Source organism: Eretmochelys imbricata, chromosome 2 (genome assembly GCF_965152235.1).
Source record: "Eretmochelys imbricata isolate rEreImb1 chromosome 2, rEreImb1.hap1, whole genome shotgun sequence".
NCBI classification, from domain to species: Eukaryota; Metazoa; Chordata; order Testudines; family Cheloniidae; genus Eretmochelys; species Eretmochelys imbricata.
The window spans coordinates 16,345,005-16,364,830 of NC_135573.1; the positions used below are offsets into that span (position 1 = coordinate 16,345,005).

At 42.0% G+C, this 19,826-nt stretch overlaps 1 protein-coding gene across 1 annotated transcript in view; it reads right to left on the reverse strand.

Annotated features, from left to right (window-relative positions):
• The window catches only part of TG (thyroglobulin), a 209,669-nt gene that overhangs the window by 170,694 nt on the left and 19,149 nt on the right, over positions 1-19,826 (reverse strand). Inside the window, exons 10-17 of the mRNA XM_077811405.1 lie at positions 17,956-18,543; positions 15,451-15,693; positions 14,886-15,023; positions 13,447-13,524; positions 10,428-10,540; positions 7,189-7,300; positions 4,576-4,776; positions 1,024-1,233 (exon numbers count right to left, since the gene is read on the reverse strand). Coding sequence (XP_077667531.1) covers positions 1,024-1,233; positions 4,576-4,776; positions 7,189-7,300; positions 10,428-10,540; positions 13,447-13,524; positions 14,886-15,023; positions 15,451-15,693; positions 17,956-18,543 — 1,683 coding nt within the window. The remainder of the gene's footprint in view (positions 1-1,023; positions 1,234-4,575; positions 4,777-7,188; positions 7,301-10,427; positions 10,541-13,446; positions 13,525-14,885; positions 15,024-15,450; positions 15,694-17,955; positions 18,544-19,826) is intronic.

Consider the following 19,826-nt stretch of genomic DNA (forward strand, 5'->3'; position numbering starts at 1 on the left):
ACACCACAAGCCAAGTTTTGATCTTGCATCAACCCCTGTTCTGCAAACACTAAAGTCATTCAGAACATGTTTAAAAATAAAGAGAGACAACTGCTTAGGCTTAGGGTGAAAGATGGATCAAATTTTAGATTGAGACCAGAATCCAGATCCAAGTGTGTCTAACTTTTCATTTTATTTTTTGGGTGGTGGGCCGTGTGCGTGTGCGTGTGTGTGTGTGCATGCTGGGGTGCGTGCTTTGTTGTGGGTAGGAATGTTTGAAACCAGCCTATTGTAGAGACAAGGGTCAGCTGCAAAGCTGAGTTCCAGATCTGATCCATATTACCTCAAACTTCAGTAGTGTTCAGCTTTGACATTTTGATCGGACCCCATTTCTGTCCAAATCATTGTCAAGGCCAGTGGTAAGAAAGAACTGGCCACATGAGTTCAGAACGACACATGCAGCTTCCAAGATACGAGGTGATTTTTATTCTTGAACACAACAAAAACACCACGCCGCAGCCAATGAAGATGGCAATAACCTTAGGGAACAGATTGCAGCAGAAAGACACAGAAGTAACAAAGTTACTTGATTGTGCAAATAAACATTTGAGTTCTGCCAGATTCAGACATCTGGGACTCATCTGTTCTTTCAGAAGCAAGTGATTCCATCGGAGCCATTTCATGACACCCATGTCTTTTCACTTACAGAGAAAAATCTGCATGTAGATTAAATATCCATCTATTTATATCTCTATTATTACAGAATAAGAGGACTGTTCCAGGTATGGGAGCAGCTGAAAGGCAAAGTTGAAGATGAGGATGAAGACAGAGAGCAAGGTCGACCTACTGCACATCTTAATTAGAAGCCACAGATCTAATTACTTTCTCCTCTTACTGTAATTAAAATGAGGGCAGCTTCTGTTAAATCTATTTACTTTCCCCTGCATCATCCCTGGTGAAGGTGCAGGAACTAAACATGGGTGGCTTCTAAACATTGATCTCTGGTTAAATAAGAGAACACTCCTCTGTAGCAGCTGTACTTACTCTGACAGCTTTGAGAGAGGGGGGGTTCTGAGATCCAACGGCGACTCTCTCTATCACACAGGAATGTCGCATTGGAAAAGGCGCTATGGAAGCCTTGACGACAAGTCAGCTGGCACTTCTGAGAACGCTGGTTTTGATCAGAGATGTTTGCACAGAAAAGTGCTCCATTGACCACGTAAGACACATTGAAAGGCAGGAGGCATTGGGGACCTGGGAAGATAGGAAGAAAAGGAACATGTGAAAGATAAAACTATGAAACATTCATTCAGGATAAACTCTCCAAATAACCCTCATCACCTCCAAGGGGAGCACACACAGTGTGCTAGACCTAGGCATGTAGTTCCCACTGATGTCAATGGTCTTGATCCAATGCCCTTTGAAGCCGATGAAAGGACTTACACTGACTTCAGTGGGCATTGGACTGGGATGTAGTCAGAGACTAATGCATGCATGGCTTGAAAGTATATTTGGCCATTAGAGTGGAAAGGCCTTCATATCAATTTCATCCAGCTCTCTTGACCTCCCATCAGAAAGCTCATTTGCTTGCCAAATATAGCTTGTTTTCCCAAACACTAACTGTGTCATAGCACCTCCTCTTCCTGTCACTCTTCAGTGCCTAACATTATGGTGTGGAGCGAAGAGAAGAATATCAGTTGCTCATTGTCTTAATTTCCAGCTCTTATGCTACTTCACAAGTTTCCCTTATTGCACCTTTTTAAAAAATGAAGTGTACTATATCTCAGTAAACAGGTCATTGCAAGATTGCCTATCCTCTTAGTGATTCCAGATCAGCTCATAAGCCCAAAGCCAGAGGCCAGGAAAGGAGGTGGTTGCTTGCCTTACAAACTCCCAGAGCAATTCCTGAGACTTCTGGAGACAAATACAATCGTCAGCACAACACCATCAGTTCTAACACATAACACAGGTAATTTCTATCATCACCAGTTTAACTATTGTCATCGTAGGCGTTTAGGGCAACCTCTATTAATAGCTCTTCACACAGGTCAATGTAAAACCAATCTGTTGTCTTCTGTATTGCTCTAATATTTTTCACAACCAACAGGCCACATTGTGCTCTCATCTATACTGGCCCAGTATGGTTAATTCTAATGGGGTGTGCTGGTGTATCAAGAGCAGAATTTTCCCCAAAGAACGTAACATTTGGAGTTGTTGGCTGTACTCCCTTTGTATTTTCTGTATCATATATAGGTTTCAACTTGGGTCCCTCATTACTGAGCCCAATCAGTAACTTCCTTGTTTGGTCCAGCCTCCAGCTCCTTCCTCATTCTTGTTAGTCTGACCAGCAGCTCACAAGAGAAAGGGCGTGTTGTCATTCTTACATGTCTGAAGCCCATTTGTTGTTGTTGGAGGAATGAACAGTGCCTTTCACCATCCATCCCGTCACTGGCAATTCATCCCTGTGGCTTAATGGTCACTAAATAGAATGTTGACTTCTCTCTCCCCAGCACTTTTAACGATCTACCTAGAAAAGTAGTCACATCCAGGGACTTGCGTCTGAATTTACTCAGAGCATTCTGTCTCTCTTTCTGCCCCACTCCATTTATCAGTAGTGGAAAGTTGGAATGTGGATGGTGTGGAATATGAAGAATACTTGGAATTAACATGACATACACATCAACAAGAAAATATTGGATTCTATCAAACTCTATTATATGGAGGCAGAAAATGAGCTATGGGAACCCAGCTATTATGGAACTGATTGGTCTAATAAAAACCATATTGTATTCAATGTGCACTTGAAAGTTACTGCTGTCTTTTCTGATATAGGAATATGGATTTATTGTACTCTCCCACTATTCATCTGCTGACAGGCCATCTTCCCATCTTGGAAATATGTCCAGGGTAGAGATAAAGACTTGAGCTACTTCTCAGGCCTATTCCAGAGCTCTTAACAACAAGGAGTTACAGGCTGGATGGACAAGCCACTTGTAGGAATGTAAGAACCCCCTGAACCTTCATCCTAAACTCTAACCAAATTGTTTAAGTGCAAAAACATTCCATTAACGTTTTTTTATCCTTTTTTTAATTATTTTTTTCTGCGCTTCCAGAAATAGATGTGACAAAATTCCAGGAGAAAGGTTGTTCGCAGGGTATCTTCATAACCTGACCATAACCAGAAGGTAACAGAAATCTTGCAAGAAAACCTATTCTTGAGATTTTACAATACGTCTTTCTAACAATTTGGGGCTGGAGAAGTATCTAAATCATGAATTGTTACTGATCACTCTTGTGCCTGGATCCATTAGAGATGGAGAAAAACCTAGTGGGCATTGAAGCCTCCAAAATTGGAGCCTAGCACCCATGCAAAACCTGCCAACATCTTTGAGTGTAGCTTCTGAAGTCCATTTTCAGCCCATACTCAGGGAAAACTACTATTGACCTTCAATGGGAGAAAGGACAGAGAAAGGACTTCAGAATTAGGATCTAGTTTGGATCTTCTCCACTCGTCCTTTCTGCCAACTCATGCTCTTCCTGGAGCCTGTCGAAAGCTGTTCCACCTTTCCCTGATGCTCTCCCGGCGCTCTCAAAGCATCCTGGCTTCCTAGGCTCCCTAAACGTCATGATTTCTCACAAGATCTCTCCTACAGAATGCTCTGTTGCTGCAATGTAATATAGTACATTCGCTTCCAAGTTTCCAAGGATTCATCCATGTGACTAACATACATTGCAGCAGCCCTGTGTTGAAATAGTTAGATATGGGAGAACTCTGCAAATCCCAGAATCACATAGGGAATCCTAAATACTTTCTTGTAGTTGGGTCTTTTTTCAAATCTACCAACAACATTCATTTCAAAAACAGAACAAAGAGCACAAGACTATCCAGCAGGGGATAATTCTGGCTGTAAAGAGATTTTTCTAGATCTAATTTCTGTGAATTTATCATTGCAATTTGGACCATATTATTGAAAAATGTTTAATTTGTTCCGCTTCAATTCAGTGATGGGGAATCTATTATAGTTATTGGAAATTAAGTTTATCCAAACCTCTCTGAAATCATGCTGGAAATCTTGACAGAATTGCAGATCTTTGTGGCTTTGGTGATGCAGGAAATACACCGTGAACATGTAGTGTTTTGGCCAATATACTTTACCATCCTGGTCAAAGCCCAAAAGTAGAAATTGCAGAAATACACCTTTTTTTCCCCAGCCAGTTAAATTTTTTTCACTCCAAGGGCAGGCTGAGACTGGGCTCAGTTCAAGTATTGGGCAAAGTGTTCAGGGTGGTTCTTAGATTAGCATAACTGACTCATCTGTCTTGACTATTCTTTATCACTAAGATTGGCCACTGAATCCAAAAGCCCTCTCCCCTGTTCAACCTAACAAAACCCTCTGAACTTTAAGGAAGTTTGGAAAATGTGCCCAGCCTGGCTGGAGCCTCTAAATACATATTTAAATAAAAATAAATCTCTATAATAGATTGAACAGGAACCTTAAATCTCAACACAGCTAAATGTTGGGGAAGTTTAGATCAGGGTCGTGTTCTGGATCTGAACCTTGTGTAAAAGTTATTTTGACTGTTGCCACAACTCACTTTCACATGCTGGCCTTTCTCCTCTTACTCGTGTTCCAGGCACCTCCTCTCCATTCTCAAAGACACACCAACAGCTTTCCTGATCCTGGTCGCACTGCACTGGTGAGAAGTTCCCATTGTCCCCTTCACACTGAGGGATGTATCCTTTGCCAATTTCTCGTGAGCGAACTTTGGACTTCAGCATACTACAGAAACCAGGACCTTTAAAGACAAGAGATTGATTACAAGGGAAAGAAGAGCAGAAAAGGAGAAACTCTGAGCAACTACAGAAATGAACCTCAGTAATGTCCAGTAATTGTCCAAAACACTACATCTTACCATAATGGTACTTTAAATTTGGGGCTATTGCTGAAGGAAACAGAGAGATTATAATGGACAAATCGTCATGAGACCATAGTTAAGTTTGTATCAGTATAGATATACATGGGACTTTATTATCTCTACAAAATGCTGCCATTTTGAACCATTAATATGCAAGCTATCTGAATCTTCATAAAGTGGATCTTGTATAAATACGGTACTGATGATACTGATATTTGTTCATATTTAAAACAGTTTTGCTTTAACTGTGCTTGAGCACTTTCTGTGTTCACTTTCCATGAGTATTCCCAGGCTGAACTGGTACAAATAGTTGAAATCTCAAAATTTTTTGCAAAACAATAATCAAACTTTTTTGGATCATGTCAGTAAAAAATGTTTCATTTTAATCATTTCAAAATGTTACATTTTGATTTTGACCTTTTTATATATTTAACTTATTCTTTTTTTTAATCCTTATTTTAGTATAAAGAGGCTTGGAGGGAGTAGTTTGTTTATTAGTAAATATCAGTCAACATTAATTTCACAAACTTATGAAAAAATATTTCCATCAATAATAATCAAAATTTACAGATAGTCAAAGTAAAAAAAAAGGCTGCTTGAGAACCTTTTAGAGTCTGATTTAAGGATATTTACTTTGTACACTTTGACATAGGATGTTGACCATTTGTGTTTTTACAGAGCTTTAACTTTTTGAATTTCAAAATCTACTGTTATTAAATAATTATTGTCTGCCCTCTCATTGCCTCACTCACACACACCATAATTTACAGCAACTATGAACATTTTGACTGATTAAAATTTTGATCAAAGATAGACATTGATATTATCCATCAAAATTATACAAAAAATAAAAATCAAATTCTGTCAAGCCTAAATATAAATTAATTAATTTTTTCAAACAAAAAGTCATTTTGAACCAAAAAAAATTAATTTATCATTTTGAAAATGTTTCATCAATTTCAAATTTTTGTTCCCCAGATTTATTTGTTTAATTATTTTGAACCTGGAGATCCATGAAAACCAAACCCAGGGTTGTGAGTTCAATCCTTGAGGGGGCCATTTTAGGGATCTAGGGCAAAAATTGGGGATTGGTCCTGCCTTGAGCAGGGGGTTGGACTAGATGATCTCCTGAGGTCCCTTCCAACCCTCATATTCTATGATTCTATAACTCTTTCCTGTGAACTGTCTTGGTTTTGACGAATTGGCGTTTTCTGACCAAAATATTTCATTAGAAGATTCCCAACAAGCTCTATTTATTAACACTAATACACACAAAAAATCTAATTTTAATCTCCCAACCCTGCCAACACTTATGAACACGTAACCATACACTCATGAATAGTTCCAATCAACTCAATCCCAGCTTGGGGCAAAGTGTTCAGCCTGGTTCTTACTCAATGGGACTGACCATGTACGTAAAATTACATAGATGTAAGATCTTGCAGAACTGGGAACTAAGCTTGTACTCTTGCATATGTAAATTGTGTATATTCATAATCCACTGATAATGAACAGTCTGAAAGCAGAAATTATTCACAAACAATTTCAGTGAAAAGAATAAATTCAAGGGTTTTACAATCTTTTTTGTGGACAATTTGCAAACATAAAAAAAGCAAAATTTGTTAAATAAATTATTTGTAATGATTTATTCAGCCAGTAGCAAGATGTATTGAAGGCATCTTGAAATTTTTTTAATAAAAAAACTAAATGTATTTTAATGTACTGAAAGCCCTAAATGGCACAGGCAAAAGGGACAGATTCATACCTATCTTTTAAAAACATAAAAGGTTCCCAGATGTCCAAATAGGCCTGTTCCCTATTCCACTGAGCTACGGGGCACAATTTTGGGGTGTCATAGCAACTGTGGAATCTCACGAGCCTGGAGCTTGTCGACAGATTGCCATGTAAATAGATGACATTTTGTACTTCCTGTGATTTTGTGTATATGCTATTTTACACCCTTTGGAGGAGGAGATTTTAAAGTTCAATGGTACTCAGAGACTTCCTCATAATTTATACCTCAGTATGAGCCATGGGACTGTAAAATCCAGGAACCAGACCTCCAGCTGATATACATCAGTGAAGCTCAATTAAGCCAATTTACAACTATCGAGTACATAAGATTAAGGAGGTTGACTTGATCAAAGGAACACTGCAAGTTAGTGGCAGGCCCAGGAACAGAACCAGGCCTCTCAACTCCCAATTGCGTAATAGAGAACCTGTCAGACTGAGGCATTAAATGTTGAGTTTCAAAATGGTTTAGCCAGCAAGTTGGTGAATACCAGTACTTACACTGGGGGCTGCCATCTGAATCCTTGCTGCTGTGTTGTATTATGGCTCCTGACATGGGATCCACACACCAAGTATCTGTGTCTGATTTCTGTAGCATAGTATATTCTCCAGTCTAAGATGGACAAATTACAATGTCACTATAGGATGATGTACTTTACACAGAGATGTTGTTAACACGCAATGTGCAACAGAACTCACATTTCAAAAGCCTTGGCCATAGAATCATAGAAATGTAAGGCTGGAAAGGACCTCAAGAGGTCATCAAGTCCAGCCCTCTGCACTGAGACAGGACCATGTAAACCTAGACCATCCCTGACAGGTATTTGTTCAACCTGTGCTTTAAAACCTTCAGTGATGGGGATTCCACAACCTCCCTTAGAAGCCTTTTCCAGAACTTAACTACCCTTAGAGTTAGAAAGTTTTTCTTAATATCTACCCTATCTCCATTGCTTCAGATTAAGCTAATTATTTCTTGACCTACCTTCAGTGGACATGGAAAACAATTGGTCATCAACTTCTTTATAAATGCCCTTAACATATGTGAAGACTTATCAGGTCTTTTCTCAACACAAACCATGGCCAGCTGTCCTCATAAGTCAGGTTTTCTAAACCTTGTATCATTTTTGTTGCTTTCCTCTGGACTCTTTCCAAGTTGTCACATCTTTCTTAAAGTGTGGCACCCATAACTGGACACAGTAATTCAGGTGAGGCCTCACCAGCATCAAGGAGAATGCTACAATGACCTCTTGAGTCTTATGTCTTAGTCCCATGGGGAGCGATGGGGCTCCAGCCCCACAGTTCCACTCCTGGTTTCAGCCCCACGGGGGTGCCAGGGCTTGGGGCACGGGCTTCAGCTGCAGGGCCTCACAGCCCCCTGAAACCAGCTCACAGCCCCCCAGGGGGCCATGGACCCCTGGTTGAGAACGTTGTTTTATGTTTCTTGTGCAAGCAGAGTCTGAATGAATGCTTCCCTGACAACTAGCTGGGAGGGGGAATGATTTGGTTGTGTTTATTTAAATCCATTTGCTCCTGCTCTGCCTACATATTCAGCAGATACGGTGGTGTCAAAGTGATCAACTTTGGCTGGTGTTGGGTACAAATCTCCTTATTACTGAATGCAGGGGTAGTGAAATATGGTTGCCAATGTTGTAATTATTGTAGGAACAGAGGAAAGCAGGACTGTGCTTTACCTGTCCCAAAATGAGGAGGCCACCTTCAGCTGAAAGAACCTCGTTAAGCCAGGGGTTCACATGTCAGAGCCCTGTGAAAGTAAGAGGGCTGGGTACAGGTATATCCAACCAGGAGACTGCACTCATCAAGGGTTTAACCTGTTCCTCCCCACTGTTCAAAGAATAGAGCTAAATAGGCGTCATTAGGAGCCTCTTTGTTATGTTAAATGCTCAATCGGAGCTGAAATCACTTGTGGTAAGACTAGGAGTACTTGTGGCACCTTAGAGACTAACCAATTTTCTGCCCTGCCTGCTAAGAGCTAAAAAACATTGAGAGCTGAAATCACTGGAGATGGGGCAGTGTTTCTGTCCAGTCTGAACAGAGCTGAACATTACTAAGAGACTGGAGCGCAAAGGTCATAGCAGAGAGGCAGGTGGCAGCAGAAGGTGACTGACAGTCAGCAGGTGAACAAGTGGCTAATGCCACGGAGAGATACAATGAGCGGGCAGCAGGCTGGTGGAGAGGTGCGACAAGAGCAGTGAGCGGGTGGCCAGCAGGGCGGCGGTGGAGGGCCGTGACGAGCAGCCAGCAGGGCAGCTGGTGGAAAGGCCCGGCGAGAGCAGTGAGCAGGCGGCTGGTGGAAGCAGCAAGCAGGCGGCCAGCAGGGTAGCTGGCAGAGAGGGGCAGTGAGCGAGTGCCCAAGCAGCAGAGTGAATAAGGTACTTCTTTATGCCACCTGTGGGGGAGGTGAACTCTGCAGATGTACCTCTGAACTCTGGGTCTGCACTGACCAAGGACAGCAACTGTTAGAGGGGTGCAGAGAAGGGTCGGGCATGTGAAAGGGACTTTTGGGTTGCTGGACTTAAGAACCTGAGGGGGAAAGGACACTGCCCAATCTACTTGGGGGTGGGTCTTTTACTCATGGTTTATGTTTATGCAAGTGGGGAAGTATTGCCTCTCAGAGGTTCCCAAGGGGTGGTGTATAAATTTCCCAGATTACTTGGTGGGCGCTCAAGCCGGTTCTGTGTTGTAACAGTGGAAAGGAACCCCTAGATATTGAACACAGCCCTGGTTGCTCCTGGCTCCACCTGGCAGAAGGGTTACTTTCTAGGGGTAACTCATTATGGGCCTTTCTGATTAGGTTCCTATATGCTGGTGCTATCCTTTGTAATTCTCTTTAGCAATTCATCCATGTTTCCACTTTAGAAGTTTCTGATGGAGCCATATTGGCCTCCTTTTATTCTTCCTGTTTTTCCTTTGCATCAGGATAGTTTGCAGTTGTGGCTTTAATAGTGTCTCCCTGAGAAACTTCCTGCTTTCCTGAAATCCTTTATCCCTTATATTTTCTTCCAATGGGACCTTACAGTGAAAAACATCTTCCAGTTTCATGGAAGAAAGCAGTGACAAGATGAACCACAAAAATCAAATTAAAGCTGCTCTTAAGCCCACAAGCTTGATTCAGCAGAGAAAACTGGGCCCTGAGAGAAGCAGCACTTACCTTTACAAAGAATTCATATGGAAATCCTATAAATGCCTGGGTTTAAAATTACATTTTATCCTTTGTCCCCTTCTTCAAAGCCCCATTTGGATCATTGTCATATAACTAGAAAGCCCTGCGGAGCCTGTCCTGGGGCCAGACAGAACTGATTTCTGTCTCTGAGGCCCAAATCTTCCCCTCCATTGGAAGAAATCATCGGAAAGTTCCTCTTAAAATTCAGTTAACTGAATAGTGTCATTTAGGCACATTTCTTCATTGGGGCCAGAGCAGAGCCACATTGTCCAGGGAAAGCTTCATCCGGAATGGCAGCTCAGGAGACACGGTCTCCTGCCCAGCACATTAAGCCATCCTTTAAGGAAGGTGACACCTACTCTCCTTTGGGCACAGACCCTGCTCAGCATCCTACCTCCATGCCTCCACCTGAAGGGTGATGTGAACCCCCAGGGGGGGTGTGGTGGAAGCGCCTCAGCACAGGAACTGCAATTGCCTATGTCCTTGCCAGGGCATTAAACAAGGTACGGAAGGCTCAGTTTGCCCCTTCCCTCCCCATCCCCCAGTTATACTCATTTACCTCAAGACAGGAGGGGATGAACAAGTCTGCAGCAGTAGCGCTGAGCTTTGAGCCGCTCTGTTTCCAGCTGGAAATTAACGCATTGGCTTGAGATCGCTGACATGATGTCTGGCCTTTGAGAGAGAAAATGTACGGCTGCATGAAGGACATAAATCTGATCTCCTCATGCCTTCCTGAATGAGGCAGCATATGACTAGGGCAACCATATGTCCTGTTTTGGCCAGGACAGACACTTTTTTAAGTTCTGTCCATCCTGACTTTTTTGGCAAAAGTGATCAGTTGGCAAGAGCAAACAGGACAAATGCCGCGCTTGACAAAATGTGAAGTGTGGAGGAATGTGTGGTGGGCGAGCGGCAATGCCAGCCCCGTGCAAGGGGGAGGCAGGGCTCAGGCAGGGGGCAGGCAGGGCTCGGGTGAGCAGCAACCCCAGCCTCATGCAGGGGGACAAGCAAGGGTTGGGCAAGCAGCTTGGGCCAGCCCTGGCAGGAAGTGGGGGTGGGGGGGGGGGGGCTTTGAGCAAGCCCCACACAGTGTTCCCCGTTTTCTTTTTGGGAAATATGGTCACCCTAAACATCTCAGATCTCATACACATCTTCATTGTACTATCCCATGGTCTCAGATTGGCAGCTGCCATGTGAATTCTTTGTTAAGTGTTAATTCTGCCTCCTATATTAGCAAACGTGGCAAACAAACAAGGACAAAGTGGTAATGGGACAAATTCATCCCCCGAGTAACTTCATTCTGGTGAGTTGGCCCAATAATCTCTGCTGGCACCTATTCAAAGAAAATCAGAACCTACAAACACATGTCTTGGAGCTGACCAAGAAACTAAATCACAATGAATGGAATCATAAGAGAAAATATTCCAGGTTTTTCAAATTTTATGTCTCCTGGCAGAAAACTCAGTATTATCAGCCATGCAATATGGAAAGACCAAATGTGTTTCACCCAGTTTAAAAGTGGGAAAAGTAACATGGTTCCTAGATATTGAAAGAATTTGAGAGGTCCTACAGAAAAGGAATGCATCTCGGATGCAAAAGAAATTACACTCTGTTGAAACAAATCTATAGCCACCTAAGTTTTCATTATTATCAGTGTTCTGCAGACCATGCCACCTGCAAGTTCACAACAAGAGCAGTGAGAGAACTCAAATCCGTATACTCCAAAAGCTTATGCCTTTTCCATTCGAGTTACAACCCCCATTCACATGATTGAATGTAAGCACATGATTACCTTAAAATATGTGACAAGTCCCATTGAAGTCAGGGACCTACTCACGTGCTTAAAGTTAAACACATGCTTAAATGCTTTGCTACATCAAGGCCAAGAATTGCTATTTGATGTTAGCAGTAAAGGGCCTCTGAAGCTCAGCAGAGCATCCCAACTCCATGCAATAGAGTGCAGGAGTGCACATACACATTAGCCCAGTTAATCACACTGTAGATTCAATTTCTGAGGAATAAAGTAAAAGACTTCCCTGAAAAAAAACACATCCATTCCTAAATTCTATCAAACAAAAGGGTAAATGTAGAAGTCAAATATTGCAGATTTTTTAAAAGGGCTTCAGAAGAGATCCTGGCAATTACAGGCCACTGAGCCTAACTTCAGTACCGGGCAAATTTGTAGAAACTATAGCAAACAGAATTATCAGATACAGAAAAACATTTGTTGGGAAGAGTCAGTTCTACTTTTTGTTAAGGGAAGTCATGCCTCATCAATCTATCAGAATTCTTTGAGGGAGTCAACAAGCATATGGATGAAGGGTGAGCCAGTCAATATGTGGACTTGGATTTTCAGAAAGTCTTTGACAAGATCCCTCACCAAAGGCTCTTAAGGAAACTACGTAGCCAACTGATAAGAAGGAAGGTCATCTCAAGTATCACTGATGGTTGAAGATAGGAAACAAAAGGTAGGAATAAATGGCCAGTTTCACAATGGAGAGAGGTGAACAGTGGGGTCCCCCAAGAAATCTGTACTAGGACCTGTGCTGTTCAACATACATATTAGTGATCTGGAAAAAGGGGTGAACAGAGAAGCAGCAAAGTTTGCAGATGATACAAAATTATTCAGGACAGTTAAGTCCAAAGGAGACCTTTAGGAGTTACAGAAGGAACTCACAAAACTAGCTGACTGGGCAACAAAATGGCAGATGAAATTCAACAGTGATAAGTGCAAAGTAATGCACATTGGAAAAAATAATCCCAACTATACATATACATAGATGGATTCTAAATCAGCTAATTACCACTCAAGCAAGCGATCTTGGCGTCACCGAGGATAGTTCTCTGAAAACATCTACTCAGCGCAGCAGTGGTCAAAAAGGCTAACAGTATTTTAGAAACCATTAGGAAAGGGATAGAAAATAAAACAGAAAATATCATAATGACACTATGTAGATCCATGGGGCGCACAATACTTGGAATACTGTATCCTGTTCTGGTCACCCATCTCAAACAGGAAAGAGTGGAACTGAAAAAGGTTCAGAGAAGAGCAACAAAGATGATCAAGGGTATGGAACAGCTTCCATATGAAGAGAAACTAGAAAGAGCAGGGCTGTTCAGTTTAGAAAGAGGGGATATAATGGAGGTCTATAAAATCATGAGCCGTGTGGAAAACAAGTGAATAGAGAAGTGTTATTGATCCTTTCACACAATACAAAAAACAGGGGTCACCCAATGACATTAACGGGCAGCAGGTTTAATACAAATAAGAGGAAGTACTTTTTCACACAACGCACAACTAACCTGTGGAACTCATTGCCATGAACCAGGAACCCAATATGGCTGTTCTTACGTTCTAAATAGTCTGCCAAATATTTGAGACAGACACACACAGTTCATCTAGCTACAAAACAAAACATCTGCCTTCCCTTTGCTTTCTTTTATGAAGGTTTTTTTAAAAAAACAACCTTGTGTTATGCTATATGTGATTTGCTAAAAATCTCAATTAAAAAAACCTAAAATATATGCATGTGTCAGCTAAGAATAGGGAAAATTGTAGGAAGAAAAGATTAACTTACATTTTGGGAAGTGTGCTGAGCGTATGATCAGAGAATCTGTAATATAGCGTCCCCTTTCATCCACACACCAGCAGTGACCTAGGCAAGAAATAGCAGCAGCCGTACATTAGAAAAATGTATGTCCCTTTCCTTTGTTATTATTATCACATGCTGATCTGAACTGCAGGAGGATTTTGTTGTTGCTGGCTGGAATACTGAACACAGCCCATATGGCAGCATCACCGTGAAAACAATATAATGGCTAGTTCCACAATCCAGATCAGAGAAGAGCAAATTTGGGTGAATTTTTGGATGAATAGTTTATTCACCAAAATAATAATAATGCAGTTTTGGGTCCACCGAAATTATTTGTGAATTCAGGACAAATTCAGCTAATAGTTTCCTCCAAAAAATAGAAATATTTGTTATAAAAAAGTTGAAACATTTAGCGTCAACGTTTTTTAAATGAAATGTTTTGATTTTTTGCTTAGAAACAACATTTTGTTTCTAAATTTAGCTAGATTATTTTTAACTGGATAAAAAAAAACCACAGAATTAAACAAAACCAAACCTAAAAAAAAAAATATTTGGGGGTTGAACAAAATGTTTCTTTGCACCTAAAATTAATTTTTTTGTCAGTTTTTCATTTTGGCAAGAAAAACCAAAAAGTTTCTAATTTCTGCATCAGGGCTCTGGTTTGTACTTTAGCTGAAGATTCAGGGTATTTCTTATTGTATTCGGTCCAGCACATTTTTTGAAGAGTAAACCACGTGATCAGCGCACAAACACCTTGGGCTCAGTTAACCCACAAGACTTTACTGGAATCACTTGAATTATTATAGCGTAATAAGTCGGGTGAAAATTCGGCTGATTGCCTGTAAGGTTTATAAGAAAATTAATTTTAAAAATAACATAAGTTCAGAATATTATTTCCGTTGTTGCTGTATGAACATGCAACACTCAGTCTGGCCAAGCTGCAGTCAACAATGGGCCCAATGTCAGGGGAAAAGGGGACTCTAAGCCCAGCTAGAGCTGAGCGGCAGCTGAGCCATTCCCTGCCACAATTTAGATTAGCCTAAAGATTGTTCTAAATTACTTCAGGTAAAACAGACCTCAAGGGGCTATTTGATTGCCTTCCCATATCTGGCCCCCAGGAATACTCCCTACACCTGGAAGAGTACGGGTGATAAAGCCCGGTATGCCAGCCTTATGCTACCCAGGGATTCCTCACAACAGAGAGCCAGAGGGGCAGAATTTGGCCAATTATCTTCACGCTGCATCCATAGTCTTTCTCCTAGCAATGCAGATATATATTTAAAATAACATGTAGCAAATATATTTTTGGTTAAGAAATAACTTGTGATGTTATTTCTTCTAATTTTATGATATTATACGTCAGTCTGACCTGCCTTTACTCATCTCAGCAAGAAGCAGTGAGTATTTCGCAAGTGATGCCTCACCAGTACTCTTGTAGCATTGGACCGGTTCCCAGTTCCCCAGGCCATCACACTGGGGAATGTAAGGATGAAATCCCAGGAGCGTAGCTTGTCCAGCAGAACCTTTTGAAGTAAAGTGAGTCCGCCAGTAGAAACGCAAGGCTATAAAAAAAATAAACAAACCAGGATATTTTGGATGTGGTCAAATTCCTTATACCCATTCCTCAAATGGATGCTATTTAAAAATGCACATGTACGACACCCTACTCTATTCCCTTTATTTAGAAGGGGAAATATTACCAAGACACTGGGAAATTTAATGAATGGGAAATGTCCAGATTCTAATGTCACCCGCTGTGCTACATAAGAAAAAGGGTCAAACTCAGCCCTGATGTAAGCAGTTGAAACTTCATTAACTCTGATGGATTTACATCCACTTTCAGCAAAGCTGACTTTGGCCTATAGAGCTCTAGTACAGACAGATCATGTTTGGGGCTAGTTTGTGCACTGCTCCCCTTTAAGCAAAAGCCCTGTTCTCCAGAGGTTTACTTTCAATCAATTTTACCAACTTCTACTCCTCCCAACCTACTTGATTGTGCTGCCAGTCGGACTGCATAGTCACTTCCTGCCAACAGCTTTTCAGAGAATGCGTTCCCTGATTGAAAGGTCTCCGCAAAATGAAGAAGATCGTTGTCTGTTAGTCGAAGTCCTTTTGCCATTAAAAAGCTCTGTCCCAAAGGAATGTGGGAGCCATTCGAAGCTAGGATGAGTTGTTCTGCTTCATCAATGAACTGCATAGCTTCCTTCTTTACACTTTCACATGCACCAGGGCCTGTATGTACAGCAAAGGGTTGTTTTAGTAACCTTTATCTTACTCCAGTAAAGATTCACACATTCATATTCAAGAGTCTCTTACTTAACATTTCTTATTTCTTTCTATATTTACTTTGGTTTGCATCAGTTAAAAGAAAAATCCTCTGTACACACACACCCCGAAATAAGTGATCAGTAAGAGTTATTTATTATTATTCTTTATTTGTATTAAGCATGACCCATAATGTGCTAGGCTCCATGTAAACAGGCAGAAAGGCTCAGTCCCTGCCTTGAGTCAGTTAACACAAAGGTTGGGAGAAAGGATACAACATACAAGCTAAGTGTCCAAGGTGATGACTGGCATGTGGTCTGTCATTTGCATTTTCTATACTTTGTCTTTTACTCATTTCTTGTAGACAGGCATACTGTGAACAGGATCCATGCAAGCTTCTCTGCAACTATATCTCTGTGTTAATCTAATATCTCCCTTCTTCCAGTCCTGCCCCCCCAAACCCATAGTTGAGTTTTTGTGTGCTCTTTCCCGCATTGGAAGTTTTCCACCCTTTGTCCTTTCCTCCGCGCACTTGAAGAACTAAGATGGTGATTCTAGTTCCCAGGGCTATCTCACGGCTCATCTACCCAAGTGGTGCAGTGCAGAACGCCACTGCTTTGGTAGCAACATGATATATAGGTGGGCATAGTCCCCAACTCCGTGAGTGCTCCAGCCCTGGAGCACCCACGGGAAAAAAATAGTGGGTGCTTAGCATTGATTAGCCTCATTGATAAGCTCCTTCCCCTCACCGACAGTGCTTCCCACCCACTGGTGGGCCCCACTGACCAGTTCTTCCCCCTCCCTCCCAGCATCTCATGGCTGCCACGATCAGCTGTTCAGCGGTTTAGCGGAGGGAAGGGGGCAGAGCGAGGGCAGGATGCGCTCAGAGGAGGGGGCAGAATGGGGTGGGAAAACGCAGGGCAGGGGCAGGGCACAGGCAAGAAGAGGTGGGGCAGGGCATGAGCAGGAAGAGGCAGTGTGGGGGTGGGGCCTTAGGGGAAACAGTGTTGTGGGGGCAGTGCCTGGGACAGAGCAGGAATCAAACACCCACCCTGGGAAATGACAAAGTCAGAGCCTGTGCAGGTGGGATTTTCAAAAGCATTCCTCGCTGGCCTTTCTCTTCTCCCACTGACTTCCATGGGAGTTTTGCCACTGAGTTGATGGGAGCAGGATTAGGTCACGGCTGTGTGCTTTTGAAAATCCAGCCCATCTATCTAGGTACTTACATGGTCCTCATCACTGCAGCATCCGACTATACCATGCTAACTAAAGCCCTAAAATCAGGAAAGCATTTGAGCATGTGTTTGACTTTAATCACATGCTTAAGTCCCATTGGTCTCAAAAGGACTTAAGCACATGCTCAAGTGCTTTCCTAAAGAGGTTTGCTTTTCTGAATCAAGCTGATGGCATAAAGACACTGAGTAATAAGAATGGCAAAGAAAATTCCTCTGACCTTACTTTATAGTGCTTTTATTTTATCATTAACATAATGTTTGTATGATAAGTTCACGTAACAAATCGCTTTCATAACTTGCATTTATTACCTCCTTAAGACCCACACCCATCTCTACTTGCTCAACTCCTTCTCATGATCTGTGTTTTGATTGTGTTCAAATTCCAAAAATGGTAACTATTATAAAATCTACTTGACCCTGGTATAAGGCTGTCTGTCATTTTTTTCCACAGAAAGGATTTGCTGTATTTTATTTCTCCATGTTACGTGCACGGCATACACACTCAGAGCTAGAAACAAAACATAAATACTCTCCCAGAAAGGCTGCAATTTAATACTACTTCATTTTTTAGAATCCAGAAATCTAACACACAACAATCAATGGAGAGAGCGAGCGAGAGAGAGAGCAGGCTGATACCTAAGGCAGAAAGGCACAACTCAGTCCACCTTGGACCCAACTGGGTCTTTTGCAGACTGATTGCAGAAAACCCAGATTTCATGCTTGCCTAAAGAGTTCCTTAGCCTGCAAGCAGAAGCAGGAAACCTCTTGAAACTTAAAGTGATAGCTTGTCATTTGAACAGTTTTCAATACACCACACTCCCTGATACTAAAGTTGGGGCAATCTATTCTTTTCCAAAAGACAGTTGTTTGCTAGCGGTGACTGTGGAATCAATGGGTCCTTCCCTGAGTCAGTAAGTTTCTACTTTGTAGTTCTCTAAATGATTTTTTCTTACTGGAGTAAATAAAGAACGAGAAACTCTGTCATGTTACTTACATGCTGGGATCCTGTTTGCCTCAGCCTTAGTTCCTTGCAGTTCTTCTCCCTTGCTGTCAACACACCAACACCTGCGCAGTTCAAAGTGGCCTAAAAGGGCATTGAAATCAGTGTAGGACCCCGGGTAATGGGTGACCTGACCATGCAGAAGCTGCCAGAATGTATATGGATCCAATAAAATGTTCTCTGACACAACTGTCACATTGCCCTCCAGCACTCCAGGGGGAAGAGCAGCAAAAGAAGAATACTTGGCCAGTGCTGGGAAGATATTCTGGTGGCCAGCCACATACAAGCCTTTAATAAAGGCTGCAAAGCCTTGGGAAGATGATTCTTTATATTCAAGTAGTATGTTCAACAGGTCAACAACAGGCAGAGTTTTGCCTTCGTTATTCTGGGTGATCCACCTTTGGTACCATTCAAAAGCTTGCTCAGGGGGGCCATTGCACTGCACCTGTCTCCAGTTACCGTTGGTGTTGCATTGTGGGACGTAAACACTGGACAGCTGAGATAGCGCGTGTGGGTCTGACAACAGTAGCTGCACCGTCTTTAGAAAAACTTGAGCAGCAGTTACTTGGCAAGCACTTGGACCTAGGGAAAGGAAAATATACATTCAACCATCTCAGGAATGCACCATAGGTATGTGATGCAAGCTGACTTGAACTTGGTTACTTTGCAAACACATTTAGAGAAATTGCTTATTGCTGCTAATGATTAGTATGACTATTTTGGGGCAATTATTATTATTTGTCCCATTATTATAAGAGGACCAAATCCTGAGGTTTTTACCCAGGGCCAGATTTTCAAAGGCATTTAGGCACCTAAAGATGCACGTAGGCACCAAATGGGATTTTCAAAATTACCTAAGGAGGTGAGGTACCTACCTGCATCTTTAGGTACCTAAATACCTTTGAAAATCTACCCTCCCATCCTTATTCAGATAACTCCCGCTGGAGTAAAAACCAAGTGCCATAGATACCATTGGGAATACTTGTGTAGCAAAGTGCTACTGAACGTGTTCACCCCAATCTAAAAAGAAATTTCAACTCATAGCCTCACTTCTCTCACCAAGTAAATTTTACAGCCATTTGTAGGATGTACTTTCAGCCCTCAAACAAAGCACAGACGTCAGTTTGTCTCCTTTGGAGGCCACGACTGCCGTCAGGGCCAAATCTCATTTTGTTAACACTTGCTAGTGGCTCAATGAAAACAGCAAAATGTAACAGCACGTCTCTTTGAGTCCAGCAGAGCATTATGATCCTAAAACACCAGTGTTCCATGTTCTCCCCTGGCTATGGTACTGTTTGCTTCTGATTGTGGGCCAAACAGGTAATAGATTGCAATCAATGAACCCCTAAATGCTGCAGGACATAGTTATTGAGATCTCTCTCTCCCCGTTTGGACCATCATGGCAGTGAAAATCTGCCCGCTGCTTTGCTACTGTTTTCTGCTGCTGAACTCTCCACAATGTGCAGCAGGTTATTCTCAATAGGGGCCTGGGCCTCTGGGACCAGCCTCCTCTGCCCATCTGCCATTAGTCGAGCCCACTAAGCTTTAGGTGTCAATATAAGACCTCTTTTTTTAGCCAAGGCCCTTCACTCTGCCACTGTATCATATTAATAGAAGAGTGGAGGGGGGCTGTTATTACATTTTACAGGCTTATGCCCAGTGTCATACTTAGGCATAAGAACATCTAACCATCAGATTCATTTATGATAAAAATCACTATATAAGAGACAGGTAACATTTGACACTCAATGTTTTGACCTGAATGTGGGACCCACATTAGGTGTTTTGGCCTTTGTCCCCTTTCGTGGCTGGTGCACACATGAAGTTAATGTGTTTCCTACAGCTAGCAGTCGAGGGACACAGTC